Consider the following 21,990-nt stretch of genomic DNA (forward strand, 5'->3'; position numbering starts at 1 on the left):
ACTTTCTCTCGTAGAACACTATATATCCTACACTCCCCTCTGCATTTCCGCATAGTCATCTATCGCATCCTACACGCTCATACTTCTTCCCTTAGATAGCCTCACCAAGAGTAACACCCTTGCTCTTCTGCACCTTCTTCGCACTTCCACCCCTGGGAGTGGAAGGTCTAGGACCACTCTGCCTAGACCTGGGGCGCAAATGGTGCTCCGGAATCCACGACTCGTCGTACCCCTTCGCACTGGTGGTCGCTCCCGCGCTGGCCTCAACGGGCGCAACAGCCTCCACCGGCTCCGCCTTGGCAACCTTCTTCGCACCAGTGGACCTCTTCTTTCCGGTAGAGGGAGGGGCGATGAACGCACCGTAAGCGTAGTAAGCAATGCCGGCCATCAACGCCAAGAGGGTGGTGTAGAGGAACAACACGCTAGGGTCGAAGATGGAGAAAGGAGGGTCGGAGATGATGACCGTGGCGTTGTGCGCGAGAGCCTGGAAGATGGTCGCAGGGTTCGCGGCGGAGGTGAAGTAGACGGTGAGGAGGAGCCCGAGGGTTCCGGGGGCGAGGTCGGTGGTGAATTGGTAGGGGATATTGAGGGAACCGGTTGGTGGGACGGGGGTGTTAAGCTTGGACACAGTCATCTACTCAGGAATTAGCGTTGAACTGGTGTAATGCGAATCAATTGACCGAAGAGATCAATCGCAATTGTACATACGTTACGAACGACAATGTCAGGCTTAGCAAGGTCATACCAAGCACCCTGGACATGAGAAACAACCAATGCCTCACTGGGGTCAGTGTTCTTGAACGCAATGTTCACGCGAGCAGGCGCGCCATTGATGACCTCCCTGTTACCGGCGAGGGAAGTATCGAGATCAGGCCAGGTAGAGCCGATCTCGACGAGAGGAGCGACGGGAGCCGCGGCGTCCTGGGCGAGAGCCAAGGGCGCGAGTAGAGCGGAAGTGAGAGCGAGGAGAGAGAAGCGCATTTTAGGGATCAATTGCAATTGAGAGGTTGATGTTGATCGGTGATGGATTCGCGCGACGTTGGAGGTCACCGGTGCCAGGGTTCAATTGCGCGGCGAGTGACGCGCTGCGTGACAGAGGACGGCCGTGAGGAAATCGGAGAAAGGATGGAGAATTTCGGATTGTGCTTTTGAGATAGCGAAGGGAACAGAGACTTTAGACCGGGTAGTGTGTACAAGCTGTTTGGTAGTATGAACGGTGACAAAACTGCGTTGGCAACTGCTACGGACAGCAGAGCTCGAGGTGTAGGATGAGAGGATATTTGGATAAAGGGCAACGGATAGACATCACAGTGAGAAGAGAACAAGAAGTAGAGAAACGAACGTGTCTTTATGGTATACTATCATAAGTCGAGAACAAGCAGACACTTAGGATCCAACATGCATCAAGCACAGTCGACGACCCCCACTTGCTCAACATTTCAAAAAATAAATCGTAGAATCACTCCACATGAATCATCTCAACCAACCTCGGCCAAATCCAATAACTTTCCCCACAACTCGACCAAGAAATTCAGTTCTTGCGAGACAAACCCTGAGCAGCAGCAGCGCCTCCGTAGTAGAGACGGTCGTACTCCTGACGGGCACCCTCCAACTTCTCGAGGGCAACATCGGCACAACGGACACCAGACAAGAACATGGCACCGAAGGTGGGTCCCATGCGGTTAGCACCGTCAACCTCGGACAACTCCATACCACCGACGATGAGTCCAGGGACGATCTCACGGACACCCTTGACGATAGAGTCCTCAGCGGAACCCATGTCCAAACCGCGCATACCACCGAGCTTACCCTCGTTCTCGGTAAGAGCGTTCATGGACTCCAAACGCTTAACACAGAAAGCACCGAACGGTCCGTCGTGACCAGTGGTAGAGATAACGATAGGAGCAGAGATGGTGTTGGGGTCCATGCAGGACTGGTTGTGGTGGTTGAGGGTGACGAGGGTCCAGTTGGTGACACATCCGGAAACACGGAGACCCTGCTCGGTACGGCGGGTGATCAAGTCCTCAACAGCGGTAGCGTTGAACAACTTGATGTTGGGGAACTGCAAGACCTTGGACAAGAGGGTAGAGGTCAACAAGGCAGCGTGCTTGACGACAACGTAGTCACCCTCGTCCTCGTAAGGAACGCCAACGGCGTCGAGGAACTCGTCGGCGGGCTTACGGCAGATCATGGCAGAGAACAACTGACCACCCAACCAGGCACCGCCACCGGGAGCGACACCTGCCTCAATGATAGCGATCTTCAAGTCAGGGCGACGAGAAGCGAGAGTGAAGGCAGCGGAGAGACCGCAGGAACCGGCACCGACGATGACGACGTCAGACTCGGCGTAGTGGTCCATGTCGCTGAAGTAGCGGCGGGTCATGGCGCGGGAAACGATGGACTCGTGGATAGGACGGAAAGCGAAGGTAGAGGCATCAATGGCGGGATAGGGAGTGGTGGTGTTCTGGGTAGCAGGGGCGGTGTGGGCGTGAGCCGGAGCAGCCTTCATGGGGTTGGACATCTGGTGGGGGAACTGGGTCGCAGCGGGGGCGAGGTCGACAGCGGGAGGAGGAGCCATTGTATGTGTGTTATGTGTATCTGATCTTGTGGTAGGGATGAAATCAAAAGTCGATGGTCGAGGGAGGGGTGGCCCGTTTATAAAGGATCGGGTGGGCCTGCCCAATCGCTGATCCAATCCTCGGAGTTCTTGGGGGGTGAGGGCGACGGTACAACTCTCCCCGTCCTACCAGGGCCGGAATATCCAGCCAGTGGTGCCTCTGCGAATTCGTCACGTTCGAGTGCCGTGACTCCCACTTCGGCAAACGTTCAGAACACCTGGCTGCAGAAGAAAGAGCTCCGAGTGATCTCATGATCCGTATGCGGTAGAACTGTACGAGTTAACCCATGATTGTGCTGGCTGCGCCTGCTGCGCATCCACCGGGTATACGTTGGAGCTTGCCTAGGGGCCCTCCACACCTTGTCTCCGCATGTTTGCCTTTTTTACCCGTCGCGTTAGCTCGGAGTAAATCTGATGGTGGTGGTGGTGAAATTCCGAGGAGTCCAAAATGTCAATTGAACCTCGAGCAGGTGCTGACGGACATTTTACCAAGGCCAATTGACCTCTGATCCACTTTATCCAGCCCTTCCTTCAGCTCCATTGACCTCCAGATCACCTCCAACGTCGTCCAATTCACGCGCACGGTTAGAGGGCACGGGTGGTTGCAGCTGCAGCCCAGCGGGAAAACCAGCATGTCCCCCACAAATCTCGACAGCCCAGTGCTGCGCATTTCATGATCGACCAAACTTATCTGATACGCTTTAAGCAGGGTCACGGTAAAATCAATCGTTGGAAAATCCGACATTGAGTTGACCTTATCCGTCGGCGATTCGAGCCGAGAGATTATGCAAACAGCCCGGTGCCTTGCAATTGTGCTTGATAGGCCTGGGCTTGGTAGGTGATGACGAAGTGATACGAACGGGACTCCAGTTGATGACAATGGAGTCCCGGGTAATGGTAGACGTTATCCATATTACCTGATCAACAGCCTTTATCAAATAAAACCCCATAGCTAAATGTCCCAGTAAATCCAACCAAACATCCCTCCTCCAGTCAGAATGCGCCATGCGAATATCGACTTAGTCGTCATCCTCAATATCATCATCATGAACCTCATCCTCCTTCCTTACCGGCCTCGTGGGCTTGACAACCCGTCCGGGCGTTTTCCTCCCCTTCTCCCTCTCCTTCTCCTCCTCCCCCTTCAACTCCTCCACAATCCGATCATAGGAAACCCCCAACTTGCCCTTCATCTTCTCCAATCTCTCCCTATACTTTTCCTGAGCCGTGCCACTGAGGACAGCCAAGACGATCTTCCCCGCCAACTCACACACCTGCCTCTCCGCCTCAATAGCCTTAACCCCCTCCAATTTCTCACCCTGTGTGTTGTCATCATCTTCCTCCTCCATCTCCTCATCCGAATCATCACCACCCCCACCACGACGGATCCGGCCGCCACCACTGCTGCCAGTAAGCCTCCCAACCTCCTGCTCCAAACACCTCATGACTGCTTCCTGTCCCTCCTCCGACACCCCACCCCTCATCCCACTCCCAACCTTGACGCGCAACAATTCCAATCCCCCAAACGTCACAAACAACGTCCACATATCCAGCAACATACACGCCGCTTGGTGCTTTGCCTCGCTCCACCTCATCTGTGCCAGAATCTGGACGAGGATATCGAGAACCGTGTCGCGGGTTTCGCGCATCTGTCGGGCATCGCGGTCGTCGGCAGGGGATTGTGACGTAGAAGCCAGCGTCTGAATCTTCCACATAAAGTACCACCTCAAACTCTTCATCGCAGACACGATGAGTACAGTCTCATCATCATCTAACGCAACACCTCTCTCAACAATCTGTACCAGCACACTGACCCCAGACAACCCACCATCCTCCTCCTCCATCGAATTCAAACAATTCGTCGCAGCAATCAACAACTCCAGTCTCCTAACCGCAGTCTCCACATCCCTCAACTCCTCCTCCCGAAACGCATCCGTCGCCAATGCCTTCCCCTTGACAAGACGTCTCAACCCACTCACGCTCTCATCCTGGATTTCAATGATTTTCGCCTCCGTAAGCGTACTCATATTCTCGAACGTCTGTGCACGCAACAAGGCAGCCGCAGCCTCCCGCAAGACGTTTTCATCCGTATGCTTGAAGAACGCACGCCCGATATCATCGAGAAGGGCCTCATACGCCGCATCCTGCCTCAATATCTGATAAATATCCAACTTCATCAACTGCTGCAACCTCAACACATCCGACGCAGTCCCCGGCGATCCCCCAAATTTCTGCATCAACTTCGGCAACAAACCCACCAGTGCCCTCGACACCTCCTCCTCAACATTCTTCGCCTCATCACTCTTCTTCTTGTTATGCGCCGCGGTCTGTTCAGCGTGCGTGATCGCACTCCTAACGCTCGCCCTGAGAACCTGCAACAAAATCCCCTCCTCCCCCTCCGTGGGCGCACACAACCACCTCACCTTCTCCCCCACCGTCTTCAAACTCTCCAAATCAGCCTCAGTACCAACAGCAGAATGATCAAACAACAGATACTCCGCCAAATTCTCCCAATCCTGCATCTCTTCGAATCCCTCCCACAACGCCGTCGTGGCAAGATAGACACGACTCGTCGCCTTCCCCTCCGCCCCCAACCTCACTACCTCCCTCTCTCTCTCCTCCTCGTCCTCCTCTTCTTGTGTGTCAACCCCTATAGATCCATCAAACCTCCCCAACACCTCCGCAAGACACTTAAACCTGACCCACACCCCCCACTTCTCACCCTCGCCCTCAACCTCCTCCACACCACCCACAACCTCCGTCTTCTCCTCCACGCCCTCCGCAACCTGCGCCAAGAAAATCGGCGCAGCAGCCGCACGAATTTTGATATCTTTATCGAAAATCAACACAGCGATTTTCTCGACCTCTTCAGATTCAAGGAAGCCCCGAGCACGGATGTTGTTGAGCAGCCCGATTGCAGTGGCACGAACAGACGTATCAGCCTCCCTCTCCGCCATCTCAATAATCCTTGGCTTAAACCTCTCCGTGAAATGCCTCAGAGACGCAACATTATTATCATCAGCATACAACCTCCCCAATACCTTCACGACCTCATGTCTCGTCGCCGCATTCGTATCCGACAAGACCCAGCCGAGGTAGCGTAAATACTGTCCCTCCAGAAACATGGACGGTAACTTGAGCATCCAACCACCGAGTTCACGGATACACTCTGTCCGAATCTGCGGGAAGACATCACGGTATCGGTGAACAAAGACGACATCAAACGTATCCGACACCATCCCACTCACAGTCTCGACCTGTTCTCCAATCTCCGCGGTCTTCCTCTCAAGCGTCTTGACCTTCGTCTCATTCGCCCTCGCCTTTTTCTGTTCCGCCTCGAGCTGCCTGGTCGCGGTCGATTCCTCTTTCTTCAGCTTTCCGAGAAGATCACAAAGTGCCGACACGATATTGAGTGACATAACCGTAGACGTATGCCTCATCGGCCGAAACGTAGACGAACTCAACGCACCAATCCAAGTCTGTAAACTCTCCAACAAAATCCCATCCCAAAGCACGCCCCTCCCCGCCGCAGCCCCCACCAACCTCCTCAGGAAATCCCCCAAACTTTTCCTAAACCTCTTGAACTCGGGTTTCTTGCTCACGAGGGGGTACTCCCTTCTCGCCTTCTCCCTCACAACTTCCTGAATCTGCGCCAGTGTCTGCGTGGCGGAATCCGCGTCTTCGACGTCGTATGCGGTAATGGGTGTGTTACACGCGCAACACTTCAAGATGAAATTGACCATCTCCGTGATTGCCTCTCCACTCGCCTCAGCATACGAATCCAACCAATCGTTAATCGTGGACTCCAGGGCGGCATCCGGGTCGAGGAGTGCGTCATAAAGGGGTGAGTCCATTTCTTCCAACTCTTCGTGTTCGGTGTGAGGCGCATTGATACGAGCTTTCTTGCCGGGTTTGCCGGTGCGGGCGGGGGTGCGTTTGGGTGTAGAGGCAGCTTTACGGACACGTCCTCCAGCACCGCCCTTGGACTTGGGCTCACGAAGCTCCTCCTCCTCTTCACTCTCTTCCTCACTCTCATCGTCCTCCTCCTCTTCACTCTCTTCCTCATCAGAGGCTTCCCCGCCCCTCTTCCTCTTTCCCGCCGGTGTAGTATTCTGCGGCGTATACAGCGGCTGCGGCTTCGACCTCACACGCGTCGAACGTCTATCCGTCGCGGGGGAGGAAACGCCGCTGTCGTCTGTGCCTAGTGCTGTAGAGGCTGTTGTTGTCCGTCGAGGCATTGTTTGCGACTCTCAATTGGAGGGTGTAGCTACCAGGTCTAGGGAGGTGTTGAGATCGGGGAGTATGGGTGTCGCACGAAGCGTCGGAGGTGGACGCGTCTGCTGCGTGGGGAAGCACTGGGAACATCGGTCCGTGGATGTCATGAAAAGAGCCTCGATCAATATATATTTGTTATCAAAGCTATTTCACAACATCAGCCCTTGACTTTTTCCTCTTTCTCTCGTGCTCCTGCAATACATCTGCCCCCGTACATCACCGCCAAACCCCCTCCTCCTCCTCCTCCTCCTCCAACCCATACACCACCAACCAATCTCTCCCCTTTGATCAGCAATGGAAAACGCAAACCCAACAGTCCACCACGTCGCAACCCGCTCCTCCCCCAAAGACCAAGATCCTTTCGCCGACATCCTCGCCTCCACTTCTTTCTCCGATGGCAGTGGCGACACAGACTCCGACACCTCCTCGAACTACGATGACGAGGAACGAGCTGATCCAATCGATGCACAAGAAGTATACGGTACGAATCTCGTGGGATGCGGATATCGATCAAGAACTAATCGAGTGCGTACAGATCTCCTAGCAAACATCACGGACCCAGAACACCCCCTAACCCTCTCCCAACTCGCCGTCGTCAATCTCCCCCACATCACCGTCCACGACCCCTCCTCCTCCAACTCCCGGCCCACCCCATCCACAGTCCTCGTCGAAATAACCCCAACAATCCCCCACTGCTCAATGGCCCAACTAATCGGCCTCTGCGTCCGCGTCCGCCTCGAACGCTCCCTCCCCTCTCGTTTCCGGGTCGACGTCAAAGTTAGGGAAGGGACGCATCAAAGTGAGGGACAAGTGAATAAGCAGTTGGCGGATAAGGAGAGGGTTGCGGCTGCTTGTGAGAATGAGCAGTTGATGGGGGTGTTGGGGGGCATGATGGAGACTTGTGTGTGACTGACTGTGCTGTGTGGGTGTGTTTGAATGTGTTTGAGTTTTTGGTTGCAATTGTTTGGGCTTTGTTTTGTTTGGCGTTATTTGGCATTCTTTTGGGTTCCTTTGAATAGGATATCTCGTTCACCATTTCTGCATTCCTTGCCGCACGTACTCATGAGGGACAAGTAGAAACGAATACCTGCGGCAACGGGCTCCGGCATCGCAGCAGCCCTCGGTACAGTCCCGTGTCGTACACACGTCTACTTTAACTATCAGTGGATATCAAGTCTCATAATCGATTCGGTCATACCAGCCCGGGGTGGTGAAGCTGTTCGTATGCGAGAATAGTAATGATACGCATCGTCGTTTCAGCAATTCTAAATACATGTATCGGTCGCTTCTCGAGATACAAGTCCAAGCTGCCGGACCAGAATCGCTCCTACCCAAACCCAGACATATCCTGAGACTTCGCAGACTGCCGTCGTGTCTCCAAACCCAGCCCATCATGACGACAGCATTCACAAATTTTGCCAATCCTAAATCCGGCTCCTTGGTGTAGTGGAATCACATTCGCCTCACACGCGAAAGGCCGCGAGATCGAAACTCGCAGGTGTCATTTTTTTTCTATTTCATTTCCCGTTTCTCACATATGACACCCTGGCCCCAACATCATTATTTCCATTGTTGCTGTGTGTACCGTGCGCTTCACCTAGCTTCCTCCGCCCGACCCTTTAGCAACGTCAGTCCTTCCAGCACACCCCTCCAAATGCCTCTTCAACCCCACAAACCTCCTCCCAAACTCCTCCCCACACCTGACACACCTCAACTCCCCCCTCCTCAACCCCTCCTCCCTCACCCTAACCTCCCTCTCAACCCTCTCCTCATCAACCCCTCCCGTGTCATGGTCATACAGCTTGAGCGAGGGAATAGAGTCGAAAGGAATAAAGAAGGGCATGGTGAACGAAAGATAATGTTTCGCGTTTTTTAGGGCGGGAGAACGGAAGTCTTGACTTATGATGTGGATGTGGAGGTTTGAAAGCGATGGCCTCGCATGGATCCCAGCCCTCACCTCGACTCGCTCGACCCCACCCATTCCAACAACCGCCGCTCGACGTAATTCGTTTTGGGCCATCGATATGGCAGCATCGACATCCGCGCGTAAATCATCCCTGATGACAGGATCAGAGAGTACGGTGAGTGGGTGATGGAGCGTGAGGGTTTGATTGCGGGGGAGGAGGAGGTAGTGGATGCGGGCTTTTGGGTATTTGTCGCGGATGAGGATTGTTCGATCTGTGATACGCAAACATGGCGGGATGGTGGGGTTTTGCAGGAAGGGGGCGAGGGCGGAGCGGAAGGCTTGGTTTGAATGGGCGTTTGGGTTTACAGGTGAAGGACGGGTGCGGGAGGAAGAAGACATGAGGGTTTGGACTGTGGCCGTACTGGTTGAAGTTTCGTCTTCTGTCGTGGACATTGTGCTCGTTGTTCTCGTTGTTCTCACGGTGACGTCAAGGGGTGCCTGCATACAGCCATGTGTCCGTGGGAATACATATACCCTTGGATCGTGTTGTCGAGTACAACTACGCTGTTGGGACCAGCGTGAGACATCATGTTGGTTATCACAGTAGATGATACAATCCCGACTCGGAACGGCCGAGAGGAATGATCAACCAGCTGCTGCAGCGGAGCCACCGTCCGTCCCGGAGATCCCGCGGCACCGTGCCCCCCAAGCACAACAGCACCCAGGACGACCAGCACGCCCATCGGACAACAGCAAGACGACCAGCACAGCCGACGAAAGCAACGCCGCTGACCCCCATGACCCACCGCCAAGACACAACCCAGCTGTCCGAAGTATACTCGATTCCCCCATTCGACGGTGCTGCGCCTCCGTGCTAAGCTTTTAGGCGAATGACTAAGCGAGTGCGGTGCAGCAGCAGGTGTTTGGGCGCGCGCGCGTGAGGGAGCGAGGCTTAGCTGTGTTTGTTTGGGGTTGTACGGAGGGTTAATAATAAGAGGAGCACTCCCCCCTCTCTTTCTTGGTAGCATACACCGTCGCTTCTCTTCCTTCGTTTTTCGTTGTTCAGCATGCGATTCTCCCTCCTCGCCGCCGCGGCGACAGGCCTCCTAACCGTCGCCTCCGCCCTCAACCCAATCGTCGTCCAAGACCGCTACCTCTACGACTCCGTCACCAACGAGCGTTTCTTCATGGTCGGAGTCGACTACCAACCCGGCGGTGCAGCCGCCGTAACATCCGGCTCAGACCCCCTCTCCGATCCCGACATCTGCCGCCGTGACGCCTACCTCTTCCAACAACTCGGTGTAAACACGATTCGAGTCTACTCCATCGATCCCACCATCTCGCACGATGAGTGTTTTGGGATTCTGAATGCGGCCGGGATTTATGTCGTGCTGGACGTGAACTCGCCGTTGGAGGGACAACATCTCAATCGCTATGAGCCGTGGACGACGTATACAGGTCCGTACATGGAACACGTGTTTTCAGTTATCGAGGCCACGAGCGGGTATCCTAACCTCCTCGGCTATTTCGCCGGAAACGAGGTGGTGAATGACGAGGAAAGCGCCGAATTCTCCCCTCGCTATCTCAAAGCCGTCACGCGTGACATGAAGTCCTACATCTCCAACCACGCTTCACGCGATATCCCCGTCGGGTACTCTGCCGCAGACGACTTGAAGTACCGTGTCGAGCTCGCTGAATACCTGGCCTGCGGCGACGACGGAAACGCAGATTTCTTCGGTGTGAACAGTTACAGCTGGTGTGGCACCCAAACCTTCCAAAGCTCCGGCTACGACAAACTCACCGCCGCATTCGACAACTTCACAATCCCCGTCTTCTTCTCCGAATACGGATGTATCGAAGTCACACCCCGTATCTTCCAAGAAGTCGAGGCGTTGTACACGACGAATATGACGTCCGTTTTCAGCGGTGGTTTGATTTACGAGTTCTCGATGGAGGAGAATGGGTACGGTATCGTCGAGATCGATCACGATGATGAATCTCTCACGCTACTCCCGGACTACGAAGCCCTCCGTACCCGATACGCAGCAGTCCCCACCGCCGTCCCTGGCCCCGCCCTCACCCGCTCCGGCGGCTCCTCAAACGCCTACGCCACCGGTCCTACTTGCCCCGACGCCGGCGCCTACACCAACATCAACGGCACCACCTCCCTCCCAGCCGCAGTCGATAACGTCCCAGACCTCATCGCGGACGGCATCCCCACCGACCTAAACATCTGGCGCGGACGACCCGTGATCACGGATATGGACACCGAGACGACGTTGAGGATCGTTGGGGTTGATGGGGGTGAGGTGCAGCAGAAAGCGTTGGTGAGGTTGAGTGAGGATCCGGAGGGGGCGGTGGAGTTGGCTGTGGCGAGTAGTGTTGCTACTGCGTCGAGGACTGCGACGGCGACGAGGTCTGGGGCTTCGTCGTCGAGCGGGACCGCTAGTGCTACGAGTACGGCGAGTGGGGGATCTAGCTCGGAGACGACGACGAGTGGAGCGATGAAGATGTTGGGTGCGGGTGCGGGTGCGGGTGTGTTGGCGGCGGCGGTTGTTGTGGGTGTTGCTGTTGTTATGTAAGGCGTGAGCACTGAGCGAGCGTGGGAGGGTGCTTACAGCTGAAGTACCTACATGGTGATTATACAATATGATAGAAAGAATAGGAGCTTTCTCTTTCTTTTTATTCTTTGCTACTGTGTTCAATTCCCAAATGTTGTGCAGTGAGAGTCATGAGAATACACACACTCAACAACGAGCAATGAACCTCGAAACCTGGCGTTGGTCGGGACTGTGAATGTCACCTCGATGGATCCCACGCACCGTTGATGGAAAACCTGATAATGTTTTCTTGTGATGAGATTTCATCAGTAGGGGCTATGGCCTAGTGGTAAGGCGTCCGCTTTGCATGCGGAAGATCTGGGGTTCGATCCCCCATGGCTCCATTTTTTCCGTCATTTTGTGGCGTCGTCTCGGCACTCCGGAACTCAGACAATGACACCTCATCAGAATGATCATCACGCTTGAAATCTTCTCCTTCACGGCTTATCACTCTCACAATCTCCTTCGACGCGATGCCAAGGTCGGGCATGCATCCCATACGTCACCCCCAGATAAAGTTTTAATCTTGCGCGGCTAGATGTCAACACGTGGCGGTGCACATACATATGCCCGTCTCTCCCGCTTCGAAAGAGCAGCAGGAGACTCTGTAGTAACCGAGTGACTTTAATTGGAGATATAAGAGGGATTGGTTAAACTTTAAAACACGAAAGGAGTACAAGGATGAGAATCGATGTCTGCGTAAAACGTGCCGGGCTTTTCGGGTGTCGCATCTTGCGCAGCAGTATGCACAAACCGCGACCGGCTCGGGTGAATGCTTTTTGTATTGTACGCAGTTGATACCAAATCTCAACCCGTCGGCTCATACGAGAGTGCCAAAAGTCTTACTCGCATCCAAACTCTCCAAATAAGGATGTGTACCGCGATCGATTCGCATGTGCCGCCGCGGCTTTGCACATGTACATATATATATGCGTAATCATGTCGAATGCACTCCCGAGGCCCCCCCATGTCCTCCTCCAGCAGCTGTATGGTTAGAAAAGTGGTAGATAGGTGTTTTAAGGATGTACTTATTTCTCATACGAGTTTCCCGTTCCGTGGAGATTACCCACCCAACCTCGGCGGTGCTGCATATGCCCAGTTGCACCGTGCTTCCCTTTAAGTACCGCAGCCTCAACAACACCAACACCACCTCACACTCCCGACCGACCGACCAACCAACCGGAAGCGTCCAGAGTATACCCTGAGCAGTACCGCCTCTGTTCACGAGTAGATAGAGCGCAAACAGTGTCTGCATACCCGAGGATCAATTTCCAATTACGCCCGCACGACTTCGACGACTCTCCTGTTGTCATTGTTGTCTGTGACCAAGGGCGTACGATATCGAAAACTCGAAGAAGGGTTCTTTTAGCGGTACGGTTTCGTTGCGCAACATCTCTCGCTTCACTATCGCCGCACCAACAACCCTTTCGTCGTCCGTCTCCCTTCCTCACTACACTACAAGCCGACGACGAACACGACTACGACTACGACTACGGCTGCGAAGTGTCTCGTCAATCAATCAGTAACCAACACAACCACCTTTTTCGAGACACAATCAGCAAAACTGGATCTCCAATCCCTTCTCGTATCTACCCCCCTTTCCCGCCCTACCTCTCGCTCCTCGACTCGGGGTCATCATCGATCCTTGCGGACGACGACGCATACCTCCACGCAAGCGCAGGGGGAATGCGTGGGCGAGGGCCCTTTCTCGTTTTCGCCTGAGAATACGCATTCGTTTCGTCGCCCTGCGCAGCAATGCCGTCCGGCGATGTCGAGTGGGCCGAGGGGGTTGCAGTTACCGCCTATTTCGGGGGCGGCGGGGTATGGCCATGGTAACGCCAACAACGCATCGTCGAGTTTGGGTATGTTATCGCCTGGTGCGATGGGCATGGGAATGGGGATGGGTACCCCAATGCGTTCACCCACACACCCCCCCTCCACCCACGACACCACAAAAACCGTAACCTTCGAACTCGTCCAACCCATCCCCATGGCCACCGACCCCGCAGCCCACCGCGCAACGACCCTAACACTCTCAATCCTCCCCCACGACCGTGCAGCCGCAATCGCATCAACAATAAAAGACTACTTCGGAATCGAACACGACGCTCGTGTCGCATTTGTCGAAGCGAGGACGGGCTCGAACCTCGTTCTTGAGCCGAGTGTGATGAGGGATGGGGGGGTTGTTAGGGTTGTTGTTTTTGGTGGGGTCGTGGGGATGATGAGGACGGATTGGAGGGGGAGTGCGGATATTAGTTTGGAGAATATTGTTGAGGGGGGTAGGAGGAAGCGGAATAAGTTTTCTTCTGAGGTGAGATGTCTCGTGCTACTCTACCAGATGAGAGCTAACGATAATGGGTGGTACAGCAACTTCCCCTCCTTCCGCGTCCGTCGGTGAGGTCGTATGATAATAGCAGTACAACGACGACCTCCTCGGCACGTTCATACCAGAACTACAACCCGACCTCACGAGTCAGCGGTGGTGGCCCCCACGGACAAGGCATGTTCGCAACCCCACTCTCCACCCACCCCGGGTACAACTTCACCCACCCCTCCTCCTCCACAACAATCTCAACCGGAAAACAGCCCCATGGCCACCCATTCGCCGCAGCACTGGCAATGGGGTTACCGACCCCTGCACCGACGACGGCGAGCACGATCAGCGACGAGGATGTGGCGATGCAACTCATGCGTCTGGGTGAAGCGAATGCGCATAGTCCTATCAAGCATGGACATGGGCGTTCGGGGGAGGGTGGTGTATTGGGTATCTCGAGTGGGAGAGCGTTGATCTCGATTTCGGATTCGGAGGCTGAGGAGGAAGATGATGGAGGTGAATCACTCTTACCCCGTTTCGCGGATCAGAGCCAAAGTCAGAGTCAAAACCATGTGAGTAGTGGAGGTGGAGGTGGTGGTGCGAGGTCGAGTTCGTCGCCGATTCCGCCGCCGAGGAGTCGGAGGTATAAGACCCTTGATGAGATTTTGCCGTCGTTTGATGAGGATGAGGATGAGAAGAGTGAGTGTGAGGAAGAAGACGAGGACGATGATGATGATGATGATGATGGCGACGATGAAGTGCCCGCGAAGGTTGAGAGTGAGCGCAGCAGGGGGAGCGCCGGTGCGTACCATCGTCCGAGCCAGAGCCAGAGCCAGAGCCAGAGCCAGCAGCAGCAGCTGTATAGCGCCGATAACCCACCCACGACACCGGATCACAAATTCACCTCCACCTCGCACCACTACCACCCCTACTCTTACAACCAGAAGCCGGCGCCGTTATGGGGAAAACACAAACGCGCAAGGAGCGACTCACCCGACAGCGACGACATCTCGAGTGATGGCTCAGTCTACCAAGACTCCCACAACCGCCAACGCCGGCGTAAATCCTCCACCTCTCGCCCTCGGGCTCAAAGCAGCACTTCGTCCCGCCCCGTGGTGTCGCATAAGACATCTACGGCATCCCTCGCTACGTCCACCACGACTCCCTTCCCCACGACCTCGACCCTCGCCTCAACTGTCCCCGCCGCCAGCGCCTCACTTCCAGTCCCCGTTCCGACGAAGCGCAGTTTGAAGCCAGGAGCCACGCCAGTGTTGGGAACAGCTGGACGTTGTGTCAGGTGTAGGAAGAGCAAGAAGGGATGTGATCGCCAAAGGCCATGCGGGAGGTGTAGGGATGCGGGGGCGGAGTGTGTGAGTGAGGATGAGTGTGGGGGTGGGGGTGGGAAGAAGGGGGCTAAAGGTAGGAGAAGTTCGTGAAGTGACAGAGGAATGAGGGCGGTTTGATAAGATATGTGAGTGTTTGAGTGAATGGGTTATATGTATGTGGGTGTCTTTTTCGTATGCTTTAGCGGGTAAAAGATACCAATATTGGATCAGTGTCGCTAGCGAATTGGAATTGGATATTATCGTTACTGTTTGCGCGTGCCAAGATTGGGTATGAATCGGATAACGTGAATTGTATTGCTTTTGCAAGTGCCTTTCCATGCGGCGACCTTGCCTTCCTTCCCCTCGTCCTCCTCTTCCTCCATGACCACTCCCGCCTAGAAACCATAAGGCCTCTCCCTAGGATGCGAAATCCTCGTCCACTTCGGCACCTTATGCACACCCTTCGTGAAATTCTCATGCTTCTTCGAGAACACCCAGTACTTATCCCTCGGCAACATCTCACTCTCGGGAATCAACTCCTTTTTTACCTTCTCGAGGGCGTGGCAGGTTTCGTTTGTGGAGGCGAGGGCTTTGGAGAGGGTGTTGATTACGGCGTCGACGGCTTGGAGACGTTTTCTTTGGCGGAATTTTCGGGGGGAGGAGAGGCGGTAGGGGATTTTCCTGTGTGCAAGAGTCAGAACATGCGATCCACGTCAGTAATCCCGAGTGATCCAAACCAGAGGAGACCTCCGAATACGGGCTGTGATGGTCTGAATGCCCCGAACATCGTTGGATCTTGTTCTTGTTGGAGTCGTAAATGTTCGTTCGTACTCGGATTCTGCTGTGAGGGCAAGGGCAGGCACAAATTCCCCGTATATTTCGAGTCGTCGTATACGAGGTGAAGAGAGCAACACCACAAACAATCCATAATGACCGATCCAGACGCTCCAAGAGAAGGACGATTAGCGAGTCTCGTTGGAAGGGGTGGAGCGAGTCGTGGACGCGGTGTAGGACGTCCCAGTGCTCCCAACCCAGCACCCTCAAACGCGAGCGGGACCTCAAGCACAGCTGGCCCAAAACTGAAATTCACCCCCAAATTCGTCGCACGTCGACAAAAAGAAGGAACCTCATCCCTCTCCGAGTCATCCCTCAGAACTGAAGGTGAATCGTCCCGCGGTGGCTTCGGATTCGGCTCGAGAGGTAGAGGCCGCGGTCGAGGACGATTCGAGGCGCCGCTTGTTGCGAGTGGACCTCTTGCTCAGGGTCCAGCGGCGATGGCAGCTCGTGCACGCTCGACACAACAATTCGCGAACCTCGGGTCCGAGTTCTCTGGTTTCACTCCCTCTCAACCAAAGTTCCGCGAACGGCGAAAGCGGAAAGACGAGGATAGCGATGGTGAGGAGTACAGTTCAGGCGACGACGACGGCGAGGGAGGAGGCGAAGGAGGGAAGGTAGAGATGAAATACGTGGGACGCATGGCGGATGGCACACTCGATGATCTCGCACCAGTCACCTCAGACAGAATCAGGAGAAAAGAGAAAAAAGCAGTCCTCGACAAAGACCTAGGTGTAAAAGTCGAAAAAGCACACACGCACACGAAACCGAAATCAAACTCAAACTCAAACTCAAACTCGAACTCGAACTCGAACGCAAAAGGAAAAGGTCGCGGCAGAACAATCAAAATCGAAGACGACGAAGACGAAGACGACGACGACGACGACGCAATGCCCGACACCAACCCCAACCCACTCTTCAAACCCGAACCCCCCTCCTCCTCCCCACCCCCCCACGACCGTGCCATCACCCGCAAAACCTCCCTCTCCCCAACCTCCGTCCGCAAACAACTAAAACGCGACCCGCACTTCCCTCCCGGTGCAAGTACCGAAGAACGCGAAGAAGCAACACGAATTGTCGATGATTTCAGGGCCCTCGCGCTCGATTTTGGAGGCGGCGAGGAGGGTGGGATAGGAGGGGGCGCAGGGGGGGCAGGAGCGGAGGATAAGTTGTTTTTGTTTCAGTTTCCGAGTGTGTTGCCGAGGTTTGAGAGGCCTGCTCCGTCTGAGGTCAAACCTGAACCTACTCCTACTTCTGCGCCTGCGGCAGCGGCGGGGGGTGAGGCAGCAGTACCGGTGATGGAGGGAGAAGGTACCGGCGACGTGAAACCCGAAGACACCAAACCACCCGCCAAACCCACACCGCCATCAAAACCCGCACCAGACCAAAAGCGTCGCCGTCCCCCAACCTCCGCCTTCCCCCCACCCCCCGGCCTAGCCGGCCACCTCCGCATCCACCGCTCCGGCCGCACGACACTCTCCTGGGGCGGAATCGCATTCGACGTAACAGTCGGCTCGGATGTCGGGTTTTTGCAGGATGTTGTCGCGATGGATGTCGCTGGGGAACGGAAGTGTTGGAGTTTGGGGGGGGTTGGGAGGAAGGTTGTTGTTGTGCCGGATGTTGGGGGGTTGGTTGAGGGGTTGGGGAAGGAGTGAGGGAGGGGGAGTGTGATCTTTCGGGTCTCTTGGAGCATTGGCTGGACCACGGTGTGATAACATGGGCGGAGGAATATCATGTTTCGCTACACCTCCAACGAAAGGATATCAATATCTTACATGTTCCATACTCCCCATGCATCTACTGAAGCTTGTCCTTAGAGATAAACCCAAACCCAGCCCACTTGAAATTCTCCGTCTTCTTCTCCGCAACATTCTCCTTCATGAACGGCTGTACCTCCTGGAACTTAGGTCCCCCATAATGCGTCTCCGTCAACGCCTCCTTATTCTTATACCTCTCGAAAATAACGATCTTGTTCTCGTCTTCCATGGAGGTCATGAAGAGGTAGGAATACGTGTCCGGCTCGTTCTCCCAAACCCAGGGGGCGCATGTGCGCCATTTGTCGAGCACAGCGGCGCGTTGACCGGGTTTGCAGATCAATGTCGCGACAAAGACGAAATCACTCTCCTTGGGCGGGGTACGATCAATAAACCCAAACTCCACATTATACCCACCCAAATCCGGAGAATTCGCACAATTCCCAGCCTGGAGCCACTTGCCCAGTTCCCCGAATTGGGGGGATTGGAGGTGTTCCCCGGTTAGGGCGTCCTGGGAGGTGTAGACTTCGATGCCGTGGATTGTGGGGGTGGAGGAGATGGAAGAGGCGGTTTCGGGGATGAAGAAGTAGTAGGTCTTGCAGCCGGTTTCGTTGATGGAGGCGCCGGAGGTGATGTTCTTGATTAGGTCGGCGAGGACTTGGGCCTGGCCTTCCTTGGGCTCGAGGACGGGGAGGATTGCGAAGGACATCTGTGTCGAAGGAAGTCAGCGATTGATTCAAAGATAGATGCAGAAACCGACGACACCTTGTTATGGAATCCGATGGAGGTGAAGGGGGATCAAGGGAATTGGTGGAGAGGTGCACCGGCATCGCGGGGGGACCGGATGTTAGTAAGCGCGCATGTGACGTACCCGAACTGTAACGGATGGAGTAGTAAGAAGTGATTGTTATTCGAATGAAGAAAATAAAGCTACCAAACCTCCCCTTTATATAGTAAAGTTCTGTAACGGCTTCTAGGGAGCCGTTCCCCAACGGAGCCGTTCTACACTCTCCCCCCTCTAAACGGTACTAACTGCAATAAAAAACTCGTACCAACAGAAAGAAAGGGGGTAGGTTCTTCAAAACCTGTTGCCGATCCTGTACAAGTGTTTTGCCTCAGCACACTTGCGCAGCCTTTTCCAAATCTCCCATGACGAATCAGGCTTGCCTTCTTCACTCTCCCATTCCACCTCATAGTAGGTGATCCTCCTGCCATGGACGCGTTTGCGAGTGTGATTGACAATGTTTAAAGGTTTGGTAGCTTTATTTTCTTCATTCGAATAACAATCACTTCTTACTACTCCATCCGTTACACGAACGACCCGTGGAAATATCGGACGAAATGGCCAGCTGTACATGGGAAGTTCAAAGGAACGAGAAACAAGATTCTAGAAATGAGATCAACTGTGATTCACGTTCCCATATGCATGGCCGGAGCAATCCTTCAGTGCTTCGACCAAATATACACCAAGAACAAATACGAAATATACGGCACCGCAATAACCGCAAACAGCATCGCCGCATAATTCGTCGCACTCTGCATAATCATCCTCGTCGTCTCCCCCCTAATCTCGATTTCTTGCATCAACTTCCCGTTTCGGCGGAAGATTTCTTTTGCTTCCTGTGGGTAAATGTCATCAGCAAACGTAACCTACACGGCGCGACACAAAAGACGTACCTCGATGATTTCTTCTCGTTCGGTTGGGGTGAGTTCATCCGCCGCGATCCGGTCGATTTTGGATTTGAAGTTATGTCGGAGGTTATTCTCGGACGCGATGTCGTTGATGCCGTCAAAGGTGAAAATTCCCATTCCCTCTCGTCCAACTTTCTCCTCACTAACCCCCTCCTTCTTCGGGAAAAACCCAATACTCTTCATCAACTTACTCCTCACAATCCGTCCACCCGCAAAAAGCCCGAGGTACTGCGTATGCGCATACGCCAACACCAAATGTGGGTTCTCCCTCAACCTCTCATGCACATACTCAACATACTCCCTCCTCTCCTTCGTCAGTCGTCCCCAAATACTATCGTCATGATCATAATAAAACTCCAAATCGCGTCTTAACCTCCCACTCCTCTCCAACTCCGGCGTCCACGCTTCCCTCAAGATCCGACCCATCCGCGTATCCGTCCCCATCTGTGCCTTCCATTCCGACTCGAAGGCTTCGTAGAGGAAGTAGAATGATAAAAGAAATTCGCGGAAGAGGGTTGCGTCGCGGAGGGCGAAGAAGAGTTTGAGGTTTGCGATGCGGTTGGAGGCGGTGTGGGCGGCTGTGGGTAGAGGGTTAGAGGGGTGAAAATGATGGGGCTTAGAGGGGGAGCCATACAGCGCGTGGCGAGGCTCACGTCTTTACAAAAGGATCCGGTTGGTGAATCGGTCATTGTTGGTGTTTGGTGTACGTCTACGTTACAGGTCGTCGTACCGTATACGGCGGCGGTCCGTACAGCCAAACGCAGGCCGTTGCAGAAATATTTACACCTACACCTCGAATGAGCAAAACTCCAAACTTGTTAACCGTTGGAAGCAGCTGTTGGGCACATGCCGATTAGGATTGGAAACAGTGCAGCATTCAAGGAACTCGGAGAAAAGATCTTTGAAAAACCCCCTGTCACCCAAGAAAGAGTCGGTTTCCTATCCCGTGCGTTCAAAGGGCTACGAAACACCCAGGAATCAGAGAGCCAGACATCCTATCCACGCAATAACGGTTTGGAGAACCGGGATTATTACTCGCGCACTCCGGCTGAATATCAGGATCTCCACGTACGCAAGCGATATCACGAAAGTCAAGAAATGGAGAACAAGGGAGATCAAAACTATATCTCCGGGCTGTTCGCCGTGAACAAGCCTAGTGGACATCTCACGTCAGCTTCCATCACGAACAGGGTCAAATACCTCCTATCCAAAAGCCCCAACTTCGCGAAAGAATGGCCAGGAGGCAAACGTAGGAGCAAGAAGACCTCATACGCGAAGCTCGGACACGGTGGAACCCTCGATCCATTGGCGAGTGGAATCATGGTCCTCGGTGTCAACGATGGTACAAAGGAACTCTCGAGTATGCTCAACTGTTCCAAGGATTACACCGCTACCGTCCTCCTCGGCTCCGCAACAGACACCTACGACTCCCAAGGAAAAATCGTGACCCGCGCCCCTTGGGAACACATCACCCCCGAAATGATCGACGAAGCCCTCGCCAAATTCCGTGGTCCAATCCTGCAAAAACCGCCCATCTACTCCGCATGTAAAGTCGACGGGAAGAAATTGTATGAGTATGCCCGTTATGGTATCCCGTTGCCGAGGCCGATTGAGGCTAGACCGGTTACGATCTTTAAGTTGGAATGGAGTGGGTGGAAGAATGGGGGGGAGCATGAGTATTGTGAGCCGGAGGAGGCGGACGAGGAGACGAAGAAGCAGGCTAAGAGGGTGGAGCAGTTGGTCAAAGAGTCTGAGGAGAGAGCGGCATCTCCTGCTGCTGTGGCGGCTGCGGAGAGTGTCAATGAGACTGCCGGTGAGAAGAGAACACTCGAGGAGTCCGAAACGACCGACGAGCCCTCCGCAAAGAAGCAGAAAGACGACGCCGGGGAACCTGCTGCTGCTGCCTCGGAGACCGCTACTACCTCAGAGGAGACCCCCGCGCCAAAAAAGCCCTCCTCAGCACCCTGCTTCCAAATCCACATGTCCTGCTCCGGCGGAACCTACGTCCGCACAATCGCCCACGACCTCTCCCTCGCCCTCGGCTCCGCAGGCCACGTCGTCCAACTCCACCGATCCCGACAAGGCCCCTTTGATAGCTCGGACGCGATTCCATGGGAGTGGTTTGATGGGAAGAACGGCGAAGGGAAGAAGTGGGGGGATGAGGCGTTGGATAAGTGGGAGGAGGCAGTGGTGGGGGCTTGTAGGAAGTGGCGGGAGGCGCAAGATAGCGGGGGGATGCTGAATGTGAATCCTGGGGCTGCGAAGGTTGGGGACGTTGCTGATGGTGCTGCTGCTGCGCCTGAGGTTCCGGCGGTTGCGTCTGAGGCACCAGTTGTGTCTGGGGAACAGGCTAAGCCCACGAGCCCGAGGGCTCAGAAGCACTTGTTTGTTTGAGAGGTTGCATAGGCTTCTTTGAAGGGAGGTGGATTAGGTTGTGTATGTAGTCTTGAGAACTGGAAGACTGGAATGAATTTGAAGCATCAATTGAAGTATGATCAATACGCGGACGTGTATTCTGCTCCGATTTAATCATCACGGTTACGTTTGCCTTTCTTCTCCTTGGTTTGACACTCTGAAATGTGACTGCACGTATGTGAGAATCGTGGGAGTGAACTCGATCATATGAATAAAATAACCCATTTGTTTCTATAAGAAAGCTTAAAAGCGAAATGATGT

The 21,990-nt window shown here is 54.4% G+C and overlaps 12 protein-coding genes and 2 non-coding genes across 14 annotated transcripts; 6 read left to right on the forward strand and 8 right to left on the reverse strand.

Moving 5' to 3' along the window:
- Window positions 1-91: 91 nt before the first annotated feature.
- Window positions 92-981, reverse strand: SAICODRAFT_6065 (uncharacterized protein; the record flags this gene model as incomplete). Its single annotated transcript, XM_019169786.1, has 2 exons — window positions 92-634; window positions 709-981. 2 exons carry the CDS (start codon window positions 979-981, stop codon window positions 92-94), a joined length of 816 nt encoding a protein of 271 aa, XP_019025413.1.
- A 550-nt stretch (window positions 982-1,531) lies between these two features.
- Window positions 1,532-2,509, reverse strand: SAICODRAFT_54725 (thiazole biosynthetic enzyme, mitochondrial; the record flags this gene model as incomplete). The annotated part of the gene is made up of 1 exon (XM_019169312.1): window positions 1,532-2,509. The coding sequence occupies one exon, from the start codon at window positions 2,507-2,509 to the stop codon at window positions 1,532-1,534; it is 978 nt and encodes a 325-aa protein (XP_019025414.1).
- A 1,703-nt stretch (window positions 2,510-4,212) lies between these two features.
- On the reverse strand, window positions 4,213-6,852 carry SAICODRAFT_54405 (STAG-domain-containing protein; the record flags this gene model as incomplete). Its single annotated transcript, XM_019169284.1, has 2 exons — window positions 4,213-5,010; window positions 5,086-6,852. Coding segments are annotated over 2 exons (2,565 nt in total), but the record flags the coding sequence as incomplete, so codon positions are not given.
- Window positions 6,853-7,117: 265 nt separating this feature from the next.
- SAICODRAFT_89919 (uncharacterized protein) lies at window positions 7,118-7,844 on the forward strand. Its single transcript, XM_019171666.1, has 2 exons — window positions 7,118-7,370; window positions 7,425-7,844. The coding sequence occupies exons 1-2, from the start codon at window positions 7,184-7,186 to the stop codon at window positions 7,796-7,798; spliced, it is 561 nt and encodes a 186-aa protein (XP_019025416.1). The 5' UTR covers window positions 7,118-7,183; the 3' UTR covers window positions 7,799-7,844.
- Window positions 7,845-8,268: 424 nt separating this feature from the next.
- SAICODRAFT_29477 (HIT-like protein) lies at window positions 8,269-9,458 on the reverse strand. Its single transcript, XM_019167423.1, has one exon. The coding sequence runs from the start codon at window positions 9,246-9,248 to the stop codon at window positions 8,487-8,489; it is 762 nt and encodes a 253-aa protein (XP_019025417.1). The 5' UTR covers window positions 9,249-9,458; the 3' UTR covers window positions 8,269-8,486.
- On the forward strand, window positions 8,322-8,393 carry SAICODRAFT_t42. The gene has a single exon. It is a non-coding gene; the product is annotated as a tRNA-Val (tRNA).
- Window positions 9,459-9,581: 123 nt separating the features above from the next.
- Window positions 9,582-14,981, forward strand: SAICODRAFT_207932 (uncharacterized protein). The gene is made up of 2 exons (XM_019166327.1): window positions 9,582-11,127; window positions 14,399-14,981. Exons 1-2 carry the CDS (start codon window positions 9,863-9,865, stop codon window positions 14,958-14,960), a joined length of 1,827 nt encoding a protein of 608 aa, XP_019025418.1. The 5' UTR covers window positions 9,582-9,862; the 3' UTR covers window positions 14,961-14,981.
- On the forward strand, window positions 11,668-11,739 carry SAICODRAFT_t43. Its single transcript has one exon. It is a non-coding gene; the product is annotated as a tRNA-Ala (tRNA).
- Window positions 14,982-15,429: 448 nt separating the features above from the next.
- Window positions 15,430-15,821, reverse strand: SAICODRAFT_54438 (uncharacterized protein; the record flags this gene model as incomplete). Its single annotated transcript, XM_019169286.1, has 2 exons — window positions 15,430-15,715; window positions 15,772-15,821. 2 exons carry the CDS (start codon window positions 15,819-15,821, stop codon window positions 15,430-15,432), a joined length of 336 nt encoding a protein of 111 aa, XP_019025419.1.
- Window positions 15,822-15,948: 127 nt separating this feature from the next.
- SAICODRAFT_29479 (uncharacterized protein) lies at window positions 15,949-16,870 on the reverse strand. The gene has a single exon (XM_019167424.1). It carries the CDS (start codon window positions 16,833-16,835, stop codon window positions 16,380-16,382), a length of 456 nt encoding a protein of 151 aa, XP_019025420.1. The 5' UTR covers window positions 16,836-16,870; the 3' UTR covers window positions 15,949-16,379.
- A 233-nt stretch (window positions 16,871-17,103) lies between these two features.
- SAICODRAFT_29481 (uncharacterized protein) lies at window positions 17,104-17,656 on the forward strand. Its single transcript, XM_019167425.1, has one exon. The coding sequence runs from the start codon at window positions 17,167-17,169 to the stop codon at window positions 17,521-17,523; it is 357 nt and encodes a 118-aa protein (XP_019025421.1). The 5' UTR covers window positions 17,104-17,166; the 3' UTR covers window positions 17,524-17,656.
- Window positions 17,657-17,665: 9 nt separating this feature from the next.
- On the reverse strand, window positions 17,666-18,448 carry SAICODRAFT_17869 (uncharacterized protein; the record flags this gene model as incomplete). The annotated part of the gene is made up of 2 exons (XM_019165871.1): window positions 18,388-18,448; window positions 17,666-18,331 (listed from the first exon to the last, which is right to left on the reverse strand). Exon 2 carries the CDS (start codon window positions 18,329-18,331, stop codon window positions 17,666-17,668), a length of 666 nt encoding a protein of 221 aa, XP_019025422.1. The 5' UTR covers window positions 18,388-18,448.
- Window positions 18,449-19,065: 617 nt separating this feature from the next.
- SAICODRAFT_6075 (heme oxygenase-like protein) lies at window positions 19,066-20,003 on the reverse strand (the record flags this gene model as incomplete). The annotated part of the gene is made up of 3 exons (XM_019169792.1): window positions 19,066-19,242; window positions 19,300-19,892; window positions 19,949-20,003. 3 exons carry the CDS (start codon window positions 20,001-20,003, stop codon window positions 19,066-19,068), a joined length of 825 nt encoding a protein of 274 aa, XP_019025423.1.
- A 409-nt stretch (window positions 20,004-20,412) lies between these two features.
- SAICODRAFT_54538 (pseudouridine synthase) lies at window positions 20,413-21,708 on the forward strand (the record flags this gene model as incomplete). Its single annotated transcript, XM_019169295.1, has 2 exons — window positions 20,413-21,042; window positions 21,226-21,708. 2 exons carry the CDS (start codon window positions 20,413-20,415, stop codon window positions 21,706-21,708), a joined length of 1,113 nt encoding a protein of 370 aa, XP_019025424.1.
- Between the last annotated feature and the right edge of the window lie 282 nt (window positions 21,709-21,990).

Source organism: Saitoella complicata (genome assembly GCF_001661265.1).
Source record: "Saitoella complicata NRRL Y-17804 unplaced genomic scaffold SAICOscaffold_6, whole genome shotgun sequence".
Taxonomy (NCBI): Eukaryota; Fungi; Ascomycota; class Saitoellomycetes; order Saitoellales; family Saitoellaceae; genus Saitoella; species Saitoella complicata.